We start from the raw sequence: 13,205 nt of genomic DNA on the forward strand, positions 1-13,205 counted from the left end.
AAACAGAACATCAAATATTAGGGAAAAAAGCTCATTGTAAAGAATAAATCCTGTACATTTATTTAACTGTTTCAACAACTGTAAATTAGGCTTAATGTATAAGCTTGTAGAATATTTACGTCTTGTTTAAACTCTGAACCCACACTGCTTAGATCAACAAAACTCAACAGAACACAAACTCATCCAAAGCAGATTTGTCAGAAGTGATCTGGAGGAGAAGGAATCCCACACGTCAACACAGAAATGGACATTACACTGACAACTGACTGAGCAAACTTCCCAGGGCTCCCTCAGGTAGCACAGCCTATATGACATCATTAACAAGAGCAGAGGGCCTGTCACTGTCTTTTGTTATGAGATTAGTTCATGTCATCATGAGCACCAGCAGAGCAGAACAGGCTTCAACACTACTGAAGTGGATTCTTCCTGAGGCCAGAGGCCATCATCTCTCACTAAGGTAAAACACTGTGGGGCAGGACTGAGCTATCATCTCTAACTGTTACACGCTCTGTTTGGGGCGCAACAAAACTAGAAAACAATGCCCATGGTCCTTGGTGTTAGAATCTACAAGAAAAAAATAAGAAAAAAGGTGTGTTAAAGTGTAAAATGCTGAGTGGACGTTTCTGTAATGACATATGACTGACAAGACTGCCCCCTGCTGTTCACTGTTAGCAGCTGCCTAAATGTGTTTCAACAAAACAAGAGCACCTGCGGACGGACCCAGTAACAAACCACGTCCCCTCTAAGGTACGAGTGGGCCCTCAGAGGTGTGACAACCCCCCTTCTGCATCACCTCTTCAGGACGCTCTCTGGAGGATCAGTCAGGAGGGGATCCACCTCCGATGTCTCCAGCTGTGTCCTGAGTGCGTCCACCTGTCCCTGCAGGTGCTGGATGTCAACAGCCACCTGGCCGTGGCTTGCCTGGGCCTTCTTCAGCTGGCAGTGCAGACGCTTCACTATGGCCTCGTAGCGCCTGGTCTGGATCTGAGGACACGCACACACAAACGCACGCACAACAACACACGCACATACACACTCACACAATTGAAACTAGACAAAAAAGACACCAAATATTCACTTCTTGCCTCTCCTGTCACAAGCCTACCTCTATGTGTTTCTTTATGCGTGAGTGACTCTCAAACTCCCTGAGGAGCAACTCTCTCTGCTGACTCATGGTCTTTCTGAGGCCTGAGATCTGATCCTTCACTTCATCAATCTCTCTCTGAAACAAGAACACAGTTTTAAAAGCATTATCCCTGAATAATATAAAATTATAAGCAGTGTTGGGGAGTAACGGAATACATGTACCGGCGTTACGTATTCAGAATACAAATTATGAGTAACTATATTCCGTTACAGTTACAATTTAAATAGTTGGTATTTAGAATATAGTTACATTGTTGAAATCAATGGATTACATTACGATACTTATCTGTTTCACAAGTTTATTCACTCTCTAAATAAATTAAGGCAACTCCATGCATTTCCCAGAACTTCTATCTGGTGGTTTCTACACTGTACGAACACAACTACATCTATCGCTCCCATGTCATTGCCTCTTGTTCTTTCCTTTTGCAATGCTATTGGTTAAGCCAATGCATGGCCATCACATGCACGGGGGATGCAAACTCACGTACCATGGTTGGCCAAAGCATGCCTCTCATCCACTAGTAGTAGTAGTTCATGAAACGCACATAAGAAATAACGATGGTTCGTTATTTTGCTAGTAGAGAACCCTCGTAAGAACTAAGATCCATCGTTATTGGGAAACGCAGTTTAGTAAGCAGGATTTGATGGCCGCATTCCTGCACTTATAAAATGCAATTCGATGTGGAAGTAATCCAAGTATTCAGAATACGTTACTCAGATTGAGTAACGTAACGGAATACGTTACAAAATACATTTTTGGGCATGTATTCTGTAACGAAATTCCTTTTGAAAGTATCCTTCCCAACACTGATTATAAGTACACAATTCTATTTAAAGGAGGATGGTCCAACTAGTGTCTATGACACTGGCATCCTCCAGGACTACAGACAGTCATCCATCCTTGTACAATCTTGAAATCCTCTATGGCCTCTGACCTGCTCCTGCCTCACATCCATGCCCTCTGACCTCTGACCTGCTCCTGCCTCACAGCCATGCCCTCTGACCTCTGACCTGCTCCTGCCTTACAGCCATGCCCTCTGACCTGCTCCTGCCTCACATCCATGCCCTCTGACCTCTGACCTGCTCCTGCCTTACAGCCATGCCCTCTGACCTGCTCCTGCCTCACAGCCATGCCCTCTGACCTGCTCCTGCCTTACAGCCATGCCCTCTGACCTCTGACCTGCTCCTGCCTCACAGCCATGCCCTCTGGGTTCCTCAGGTCACTGCTCAGCTCCTCTTGTTGTTGCATCAGCGCCTGAACTTTCGCCCTGGTCTCCTCCAGCTCCCTGTGAGCCTTTGTCATCCTCTCCGCCCGCAGCACGGCCGCCTTGTGGCCCTCCATACTGTTTCTATAGGTGTTGTACCCCGCCAGGTCCAGGTGAAAGCGCCCCTCATGCTCCTGTATCTGCAAGCCCAGCTGGGTGTTCAGGTTGTGGACAGACAGGGAGCTGGAGGTGAGGGTGTCCATGTGTCTCTGCAGCAGCTCTATCTCTCCCTCCACCAGGAGCACTTGCCTGCTGACAGATCTCAGCTCCACCCCAGCCTCCTCCCCTTCCTGGGTTACATCTGCCAGCATGGCCTGGATACACACACTGATGTCACTAACATGCAGCTCAACACTCCCACCACCAACTCAACTGCCTTGGTATTTAATGGACATTTTCTTGTTGTCAAATAATGTGTTGGCAGATGCTTGTATCTGAAGGTGGGCAGCTGAACCTGGGACCTCTTGGTCTGCAGGCTCCACCACTGAAGCTCTACACATCTTTTTCCATTGTTAAATATTGCCAGGGGTGCGGGAAGTTACTCTCTAAGTTAATATGCTTCAAAATCAAAAAGACAGGGTGGCAGGTGACCCTGCCAGTGACTGCTAGTCAGTGTTCACCTGCAGACAGCTGAGAGTTAGCTGTTTCTCCTGGAGAGCCACTGACTGAGTGTAGCCTTGCTGAGAGACATCTTCTAGCGCCCTGCTCAGGGAACACTCACACTCGCTTTCCATCTCTGCCATTTCATCGGTCATTTCATTAAATACACTTGAGAAAACAACACTGACACACTTTTAATTATATTAGGCTACAGTAAGGCTAGATTTACAGTACCAGTAGGCTAGCTAGTTCAACTGTTGTCTCGACCCAAAGGGCTAGAAATGTAAGATATGGGATTCTATAGGTCAACACACACATTATATAGCTAATTCATTTGTTAACACACAAAAGCCTTTGAAATTCTTAAAAAGAAGGAACATTATTATGACACTTGTACCAAATTACCAAGACAATTATCTTCAGCCTCACCGTGTCTGACGTAGACAGGACACGTCTTCGCGCCAAACCGTAGTTTTATTCACACCTCTCGTGCAGTTTCTGTACTTGAGGCGCTCGTGAAGTAGATTACGTCAGACTACTGTAGACTACAAAACGAAATGTATCCAGTAGCCTATCCACTAACTAGCAAGCTGTACTGATTTTAGGCGTGCGTTAGCATGGTGCCAAAGCCAGCTATTTAGTCCAGCTCAGAGCCATTGAGAGGAAGAGTTGCGTCAACTCCATTGCCTTCTATGAGACCGTTTTCGTGATTCTACAGGGCACCTGCCAGCTCCAAAGCAAATGACACTGCGCTGCAAAGACGAGCTCTAACCAGAAGAGCCAAACACGAGGTGTGAGCGTGAATTCTCAGGGTCGGTCAGCTGTGTTCGTATTAACAGAAAGCGTGTTAAGTCAGACAAACATTAAAACTTCAACGACATCGTGACATAAATCTTAAGGAGTGGAAGAGTAGGCCAATGCTCTAATTATCATATTTTGCGTGTTTTATTCATGATCTGACTTTGATAGCTGCTTTGGCTTACTATAAAACGTTGTGAATCTAAATTTCCCAACTAAAAGAGAAGCGTGTTTTGAAATGTAAAAATCCCAGAATCTTTTTAAAGCCTAAACCAAGGCTATATGCACTGTTATATGTTACAGATGTATCTATAGCCTATTAAATATACCTTCTCCCTAGCAACACCTTGTCCCTAGCAACACAACGTTTTCACGTGTTTTGTTGATCACAGACTGAAGAAACAATGATTGATCCTCAAGTCTTTTCCAGGTCAACAAGTTCAAGAAGAAGAACAGAGATGCACAGAACAGAGGGCTGATTCGAGACAGAAGATTATTTCATCAGATTATTTCATCAGATTATTTCATCAGATTATTTCATCAGATTATTTCATCAGATCATTTCAGTTCATTGTTTTTTTTTGTCTGTGTTGTTTGATTTGACCTGGTATGAACATCTGTTGCACTGTCTCTGCAACAGATGGATGGAAACTACCAACCAGCTGAAGCTCTGATCTTTCATTCCTGTTCCAGTTAAACCTACTCTCACTAGCTTCACATCCCACAACACGTTTGTCCAAACATAAACTATTAAGAAAAGGGAAGACATTTTCAACACAGACTTTCAAGTTCCAGTTTCTGTGCTGTGTTGGCAAATACAGAGAAGTTCCACATATTTGTGCAAATACAGAGAAGTTCCACATATTTATGCAAATACAGAGAAGTTCCACATATTTATGCAAGAAAGCCAACATGTATTCATGACATTATAACCAATATTGTCACTCATATTAAATATGTTTGGTGTTGCAGAAGTGGTTTTCTAGAAATTGGTGTCGTAGAAGGGGATGGCGTAGAAGTTGGAGTTATAGAAGATGGTGTCCCAGTTGGTGTTATAGAAGTAGGTGTCCAAGTTGGTGTTATAGTTGGTGTCCCGGGAGACTGTGGAAGCTAAAAGTTCTCTTTGTTAAATATGAACTTCACGCCCCCCTCTGTGTGGGACTGACACTGCTTCCCCAGAGCTTTAGCAAGCTGGGTGGGGCCGCAAAGAAACACCCCCACCTTACTCCTGCAGGCCCAAACACACACGCACACACACACACAAGACCAGTGTTACAATATAGCAACATAATTTTTCATGAAATACTTCATATCACCTATTGCACACATCACCATAGGTCAATTGACCTAACGGTGTCTGTTTCCATGGAGCCATTTCCATGGGAACACACTCACCCCGGGTGATTGGTTCCGATGGAGCTGAACTCGCTGTCCCAGTTGGGCTTCCCATACAGAGTCTTCTGCTTCAGACCGGTGATGGGGTCACTCTCAGATTCATGGTGAACTCTGAAGTGAGCTGCCTTTAACATTGAATAATTATTATTAATTAATCATAAAGACGTGGATACTACTGAGTGGTCTCAGGAGGCTGCTATGTTAACTATTACATGCAAGTTATTTATGTGTTGTGAGTTTGTATTTTCTTACTTCAGTCTCTTTCCACCTGGTGAGGTAAATGTTGTAGCTGAGAAAGTCACCCATCCCCTTCTCTGTCATCTGGCCCTCCAGAGACTGCAGCAGGTCTGCAAACCACTCGAAGGCCTGGGTCTCAGGACACAGCCAGTAGAAGTAGATCTGACACAGAAGACATCGAAGGGCAGAAGTCAGACATCAGCAGGCTGGGACATGATGGGACGAGTCTGATGCGACGCGTTCTGTCCGAGGTAATAAATATGCAGTGCAGTGTGGTGAGTTCTGCTTGGCATGGCAGGCCCCCTTTATAGCGGGTGTGGTATTACCACGGCATTAGAATACACTGCTAAAAAGAAAACCTATCAATAGGTTGGATGATACAAGATAAGAAATATACATTATCAGCTCATTATCAGTCCTGATTGGATGAAACAGATTACCTCTGAGCAAGCTCACCTTCTTGGTGAAGACATTCTGGTTCTTCTGGATGTGTTTGTACCACACTGACTTGAGGATGGAGGCGAAGGGAGTGACCCCGATGCCAGCACCCACGAGCATCACCACCTCGTATCCGAAGACATCTTCACTGGCGGTGCCAAACGGGCCGTCGATCTCCATCCTGCGCAGGCGAGGGGGACAGCAGCGCTGGTTAAAACACTGCCGCTGTCAGAGCTGTGCTTCAGATCCTGGATTATTTACTCAGTCTGAACTATGTTCATGTCTGTGTACAAAGTTTAAAACTGTTTAGCATATCTATTTCATTGTTAGCTACATTTACAAATACAAATGTATATCAGAGAAAATGTGTCCTGTTTTCTGTAGCTATTTATTGGAAGTATATGTTTATGGGCATGATACATTTCTGAGACTGTCCCGGCTGCAACCCATTAAAACGTTTTCTGGAAGGTTAGATAGGGAGTCAGGTGGCTGTGCGGTTAGGGAATCGGGCTAGTAATCAGAAGATTGCTGGTTTGATTCCGTCCGTGCATAAAAATGACGTTGTGTAGATATGAATTATTTTGCATGAGTGTTTTGTGTTCGTCCAAAGCGAGATGCAAATAGTACATCTTGGAAGTACTGCAGGAAATGAATGATGGGAAGTTCGACCAGCTGGTGGTCATTTGATCTTCTGTTGGCTGTCATTAGGGTTAGGGTTAGGTTAGGGCTGTCATGTTACTTTCCACAGGTTCAAGTGGCTTCTAAACCTTCTTCCTCCTCTAGGTCAGTAGAGTCTGCTGTATGGAAATCATGGGAACTTTTGAAATCTTACGAAATCCTTTCCACTTAATATCCTCTTACATGCTCCTTCCTGATAACAACTTCTCTTTGTTACAACATAACCCGCCGCATCCCACAACTGCCGTTGCCTCAGTGGTTAGGACAGCTTTAAACACACGGATGGGAATGTATTTTCTCCGTGCACATCCTACATCACAATCACACAATAACACATCACTTTGTCTGTAAAACAATTAAACGCACACACATTTTAACATAAAAACAAGAAAATAAAATGATCACAGGGAGAGAGGGGTGTTGTAAAACATACAGTCATGTTTACAAACATACAGTTTGTAAAGAAACGTACTTTGGCAGTTTCCAGGCGTCCTGGGGCGCCGCACAGTCGCCTCCACAAGCCTTGTAGAGGCCCTCCGTCCAGTCACCCACGATGCGGATGTGGACGCTGAAGTGGTCCTCCTCGGGGGCCGAGGTGAGGGTGAAGGGGTGCCACTCCAGGCTGGAGACAGAGGGGCACTGCATGAAGACGTACTGACCCACCTCCATCCTGAACCCCTTCCTCTTCATCTGTAGCTCCAGGGTCTTGGAGGGGTGCATCACCACCTGGGGGATCAGCACCAGGACGTTTTCAGCGGGAGACTGACTCAGGTGACTCAGAACACTGAAATACTGACGGAACTACCTGCTGTACTTTCCATACGCGCAATTTGTACACTGCTTACGGAAAAAAGCTAAAAACGTAAAAAATATGAAACATTGAAGAAGACAGACCTTGGTGATGACCACCTTCTGCCGGGAGCGGAAGAAACGCACCAGCCTCTCACACACATAGAGGATCATGGGGCCCACCACCCACTTCCATGTCTGCAACAAGGCCAGAGGACGGTTCTCAGACAGCAGATCTAGAGCCTGGCTCAGGAGTGTAAACATGTCATGTGTAAGAGACTGGAGAGCGTTCTCACCATGGGGGGGTTCCCAGCAAACTCAGGTTGAGGACAGACGGTTCCGTTTTGCCCCCAGGCCTCAAACTGGTCTTTGCATTGCAGCGGTTTGTGTTCGTCCAGGCTGCTGGCTGTCTGTCCTCTCACAATACGCCTGTGGTGCAGACAGGTCACAGGTCATGTTACCACATCCCACAGTGTCCTCTTGGTGTAACACATCCCACACACATGCAGAGGTGTTAGTAGACCTCTGAATGTCTCTAGACACATGTAGATGTCAGCTCACATTGTTCACGTATCCATTGTGTTGTAACTCATCCATCACAACCTTTCACCTTCTACTTTGTGAAATAACTGCCAAAACGCTGAATAATACTGCAGAACCGGAGGTAACCCATTTCAGCTCTAACTCTGCTAAGACTACTTAGCCATAGTAGCGATGTTTGGCGTCTAAAAACATTTTCAATCTTTTCAAGAACTATAATAAAACTATTCTATATGATCCAGTAATAGCTATAGTAAAACTGCAGGTTTTGTGTGCAGTGTACAGATTGACTAGCATTTATACTTTACACATTTAAACTTACAACTGTCAGCAGTAAGACCATACTACAGATATGTATTGTTAGTATAGTATGTTACTATGAGATGTATTGTTAGTATAGTATGTTACTATGAGATGTATTGTTAGTATAGTATGTTACTATGAGATGTGTTGTTAGTAGTATGTTATTATGAGATGTATTGTTAGTATAGTATGTTACTATGAGATGTGTTGTTAGTAGTATGTTATTATGAGATGTATTGTTAGTATAGTATGTTACTATGAGATGTGTTGTTAGTATAGTATGTTACTATGAGATGTGTTGTTAGTAGTATGTTACTATGAGATGTATTGTTAGTATAGTATGTTACTATGAGATGTATTGTTAGTATAGTATGTTACTATGAGATGTGTTGTTAGTATAGTATGTTACTATGAGATGTGTTGTTAGTATAGCATGTTACTATGAGATGTGTTGTTAGTATAGTATGTTACTATGAGATGTGTTGTTAGTAGTATGTTACTATGAGATGTGTTGTTAGTATAGTACGTTACTATGAGATGTATTGTTAGTGTTTTCGGATTCCAACTGATGCTACTAAACCTGTTGTGAGCCATCCGACTCACCCAAATCCATGGAAAACCAGGCCAATGAAGAAGATGATGAAGAGGTGGTGGGTGTACCAGAACACCTCAAAGTACGACCTCCGGATGACCTCCATGGATGAGGTGATGATGAGGATGAGAGACAGGGTGATAGCCACGCCCGTCAGACCAGCGATTGTGGTGAACATCACAATAGTAGGGTTCTGTTTACAGAGAAATTAGGTTTTAAGTCGTCTGTAAATTACAATATGTTTTTTCTATTGTAGTACTGACTCAAGTGTGTCATACATTTTTTTATTTGGCTTTGTTAAAAAAAATTGGTGTTCATTTTCTTGCAAGAGGTTACTCTTATCTACAATATTTTTAAGTCTGTCTATAAAATGTCGATTAGGAATAGATGGACTTCCATTGTTGCATAAAGGGTTAGGTTAAAGGCAGCTGCATACAGCCTGAGTAATGAGTTATGCCTGTTGGGAGCAGGGAGAGTAATTCCCTTCAACCTTTATCTCACTGCTGATGACACAGTCATAGATCACCATGTCACTAACGTGCACACAATCAGTGTGCTTAATTACCTTTAATCACACGTGCAGAAGTTGTAAGTCACATGATTGAAATGGAATCGGTACCATGGGAATAAGTGAATAAATCCAGACGGTAATATGATGGGTGAGGGTGAGAGTTATATTGTGATGAAGTGACAAACTGATATAGTGTTTAATCATAGTATTTATATTTGAGCCTGTCTGGCTATGGTTTGTCGTTTTTTTAGGTACTTTTCTAAGCATCACATTTCACAAGAAAATCTTCTATGAAAGTTTCATATGAAGACTAATGACTTACAGTCTGGTTGCTTCTGATTGGGTTCAGATAGGAGGCGTTGTCCCCGTTACCGATCTGAGAGAGGACATATGGCAGCTGGCTGCTCCGCAGCAGCTGCGCGTCCATGAACCACTCAAAGTTGAACAGGTGGGCGACGATGTGGACCGCTGGCCCCCGGAGAGAGGAACAGAGAGAGAGATTTTTGAAAAACTTGAATAATATATTTCAGTTAATAAATACATATTCATAAATTAAAGTGACGATCGAAAGCTGGCAAATACCACAAAGTAAAAACCCTTCCTAGAGTAGTGTTTGCGTGTGGAGGACTACCTGTGTGAAAGGCGATCATGTACGCCACCAGCTTGTGGAACGTCAGGTTTCGGTCCAGCTGTCGGGCAGCTGTACGGCTGCAACACTAAACACAATTTAAATATCCACACAGAGTCATCAGTACGCATTTATACACTACTGTATCACTTGTCAATACCTTCTCAAAATGACCTTACTAAAACATGTCTTAGAACAAAACAGGTCTTTACGGTTTGAGATGTTTGTATTGTACTACAGTATGTATTCATATTATTTCACAAGACTTCATTGGAATAGAGACCAGACTATACATTAATACAAATGTGTGAGAAAAACACAACATGAAGTTGAGGATCACCTGAATGGTCCCGCGCAGGAAAGACAGAAGGTTTCTACACACGGGGAGCAGGATGAGCATGCAGTTGAAGTTCAGACAGGCGGCAGGAGCTCTCGCCCAGGACAGGGCATCCTGCCAACACAGGGCACACAGTCAGGACAACCCCATCAAACAGCCCAGGGCACACAGTCAGGACAACCCCATCAAACAGCACAGGGCACACAGTCAGGACAACCCCATCAAACAGCCCAGGGCACACAGTCAGGACAACCCCATCAAACAGCCCAGGGCACACAGTCAGGACAACCCCATCAAACAGCCCAGGGCACACAGTCAGGACAACCCCATCAAACAGCCCAGGGCACACACTCAGGACAACCCCATCAAACAGCCCAGGGCACACACTCAGGACAACCCCATCAAACAGCACAGCCCAACTGTCCAAACATCCACAAGAAGATTTTGTATAATGAGTCATAGTGCCCTATTAACGTTTTTTTTATGTTGTTTTTTTTCTTGACGTCTAACATAGTACACTTTTTCTGATATCCTTGTGAATAGTTTTTGATAGAATCAAATCAATTGAAAAGGGAGTGAGAGAGACATAATAACATGCAGAAACAGACATGACCAGAAACACACACACGATCAGGAAAAGAAACACCTGAAAGTTTCACTTCTGCCGTTGTGAGCACCTGGCAGACAGCTCCAGTCAACAAGTGTACTCAGACAGTATCAGACAGTTTCACTGCAGACTTCATACATCAACACTTGGTGTTTGTATTTCTTGTGTAATTTTTGGTTAATTGGGCACAGCACAAAAGAAAAGTACAATTTAAGAAGTTGTTTCCTAAACTATATTAAGTATGTGTTATATTAGGTATTTCCTGTTCATTATTGCATTGTGTACAATGCAAGTACATTTAGCAAATACCATTTAAGAAGTTTTTATTTACCTAAATTGTAACAAATAAGCCTGTTATATTAGCCATATCCTGTTAATTATTGCATTCTTCACAATGTAAATACATGTACAAAAACCATGTGTATATACAATGTAGTTTTTTGAAAGATGATTGTGAAAAGCTCACCCCCAGGAGAACTCTGGTGTAGAACCACCTCTCAGTCAGGAAGGCCATGTAGAAATGAACAAACAGGAAGGCATTGAGCCCCAGCCACACCAGCTAAGGAAAAATATATTTGTTATTAAAACTACAATAACAAAGCAGAAATGTGGACAAATGTCCCAAAGTTAGAAACTCACAATGACAAAGATGGAGAGTCCTTCATTGGCAACAAAGCTACCCATTCTGAGAGAACAGACAGAGATACTGTGTGTGTGGAGGAGAGGCAGAGTGTGGTGAGAGTGAATGAGGAGTCTCTAATAATCCAACAAACAAGGAAGTGCTCTAACGTTACGACCACAGGCTGCATGAACAAGGAAGGGTTTCCCTCACAGACAGCATCGACTTCATTCCCATCGAAGGGTTAGGGTTGTGACTTGATCTATTTTTTGCCTGTCATTCCCATCAAAGGGGTTCAATTACATTATCTTCATTGATCTTGAAGCATTAAAGCAGATTCCAAAAGAAAGGTTATAGTACCAAATGTAGAAGCAATGAGAGACAGATGTCCTTGGTGCTATGTAGGAGAATGCTGATGTGTTAAGGGTTAGTTAGTAAGTAAGTAAGTACATTTTATTTACTTACTTACTTTTATAGCACACTTTGTGCTATAAAAGTAGTATACAAGTGTATAAAAGTAGTTTGTCCGCAGACCTCAGTGACCTAATAGGTGCATGTAGTTGTATGAGGTCCAAGATATACAAAGGGGCCTGTCCATTAAGAGCTTTAAAAACAAACAATAACATTTTAAAATGTATTCTATACTGGACAGGAAGCCAGTGCAAAGAGGCCAAGACTGGGGTAATGTGGTAAAACCTCCTAGTGGATGAAAACATTCTGTCAGCAGCATTCTGCACCATCTGAAGATGGGAGAGTGGGGACTGGGGGAGACCATCATAAAGGGAATTACAGTAATCTAAATGTGAAGTGATAAAAGCATGAATAACTGTTGCAAGGTCTTTAAAAGACAATGCAGATTTAAACTTAGGGACCTGGGTCAAAATCACCATAAAGTGCCTTTGAGACTTCACAATTTCCAAAATAGAAATCGGAGATTTTCCATTTCCATTTCATATGTGTTGTATTAAGGACACCTAAGGCTGTTAGAAATGCATATTGGTCAAGCTCAAGCATTTTTTATAAATTAACTGCAAGCTGACAATATACAAGCAAACCATAAAATATGTCCACCCTGTCATGGACAAATTCAATTGGGTGGACAATGACAGGGTGGACATTTTTGGCTAAAGTTAGCATTTAATGAACACATGGTGTACCTGCAGTTAGCAAAGTGATTCACTGTTGAAGCTGACTGCACTGTTTAAAATATATATTTAGAATTTATGAAAAGTTTTTATATTAATTAATATTTCACAATGACAGGGTGAACATGTTAAGCTTGACAACATGCAACTACAAACACAATATGATGAAAATTAGGAAATATAAGTGTAGATAGTTCCTGTGTGGCAGCAGATGTTGGGGAGGGGATGTCAGTTGGTTTCTTAACCCTCGTGCTGCCTTCCAGTCACATGACCCAAAGGTTCATAACGAACCATCGTTGTGTTTACCCAATTTTACCCAATACAAAAACAAATAAAAATAATTTTCTTTTAACCATTCCAATGTGGGGGGTCTGAGACAGCCTGACAGTTAAAAGAAAATGCTTCACTTTGTTTTTGTATGAGGTAAATTTGTCGCAATATGACGGTGGGTCACAATGACTGATGGGTCAGAATGACCCGAAGAGAACACACGGGTTAAAGGGGCGTTTACCCAATAATGACAGGGTGGACAGTAATTTCAGGGACACATGCAAAATGCTTAATATTATTATGA

At 42.8% G+C, this 13,205-nt stretch overlaps 2 protein-coding genes across 4 annotated transcripts; both read right to left on the bottom strand.

Annotated features, from left to right (window-relative positions):
- On the bottom strand, positions 1–3,157 carry LOC136966418 (coiled-coil domain-containing protein 122). Its single transcript, XM_067260922.1, has 5 exons — positions 3,035–3,157; positions 2,330–2,728; positions 1,106–1,222; positions 794–984; positions 1–564 (listed from the first exon to the last, which is right to left on the bottom strand). Exons 1-5 carry the CDS (start codon positions 3,155–3,157, stop codon positions 558–560), a joined length of 837 nt encoding a protein of 278 aa, XP_067117023.1. The 3' UTR covers positions 1–557.
- Positions 3,137–11,589, bottom strand: cybb (cytochrome b-245, beta polypeptide (chronic granulomatous disease)). Of its 3 annotated transcripts, XR_010879368.1 has the most exons (14): positions 11,507–11,589; positions 11,334–11,426; positions 10,264–10,374; positions 9,927–10,011; positions 9,618–9,763; positions 8,796–8,977; positions 7,646–7,778; positions 7,455–7,547; positions 7,033–7,286; positions 5,901–6,063; positions 5,460–5,606; positions 5,208–5,332; positions 3,444–5,040; positions 3,137–3,150 (listed from the first exon to the last, which is right to left on the bottom strand). XR_010879368.1 is itself a non-coding variant. In XM_067260710.1 (13 exons), exons 1-13 carry the CDS (start codon positions 11,549–11,551, stop codon positions 4,923–4,925), a joined length of 1,695 nt encoding a protein of 564 aa, XP_067116811.1. In that variant the 5' UTR covers positions 11,552–11,589; the 3' UTR covers positions 3,208–4,922. The 3 variants fall into 3 exon arrangements, 2 of the variants coding, with proteins under 2 accessions (XP_067116811.1, XP_067116813.1); XM_067260710.1 differs by lacking the exon at positions 3,137–3,150 and having other exon boundaries at positions 3,208–5,040; XM_067260712.1 differs by lacking the exons at positions 3,137–3,150; positions 3,444–5,040; positions 5,208–5,332 and having other exon boundaries at positions 5,574–5,686.
- Between the last annotated feature and the right edge of the window lie 1,616 nt (positions 11,590–13,205).

The sequence above is a fragment of the Osmerus mordax genome, chromosome 22 (assembly GCF_038355195.1).
Source record: "Osmerus mordax isolate fOsmMor3 chromosome 22, fOsmMor3.pri, whole genome shotgun sequence".
NCBI classification, from domain to species: domain Eukaryota; kingdom Metazoa; phylum Chordata; class Actinopteri; order Osmeriformes; family Osmeridae; genus Osmerus; species Osmerus mordax.

Excerpts from the sequence above, each read along its gene's own strand:
- LOC136966418 (XM_067260922.1), bottom strand. The coding sequence starts at position 3,157 with ATGGCAGAGATGGAAAGCGAGTGTGAGTGTTCCCTGAGCAGGGCGCTA. Across the intron at positions 2,729-3,034 it reads TAACTCTCAGCTGTCTGCAG|GCCATGCTGGCAGATGTAAC; the intron begins GTGAACACTGAC and ends GTGTGTATCCAG. Across the intron at positions 1,223-2,329 it reads TGGCTGTGAGGCAGGAGCAG|AGAGAGATTGATGAAGTGAA; the intron begins GTCAGAGGTCAG and ends TTCTTGTTTCAG.
- cybb (XM_067260710.1), bottom strand. The coding sequence starts at position 11,551 with ATGGGTAGCTTTGTTGCCAATGAAGGACTCTCCATCTTTGTCATT. Across the intron at positions 11,427-11,506 it reads GACTCTCCATCTTTGTCATT|CTGGTGTGGCTGGGGCTCAA; the intron begins GTGAGTTTCTAA and ends ATTTTTCCTTAG. Across the intron at positions 7,779-8,795 it reads CTGGTTTTCCATGGATTTGG|GCGTATTGTGAGAGGACAGA; the intron begins GTGAGTCGGATG and ends TCTGCACCACAG.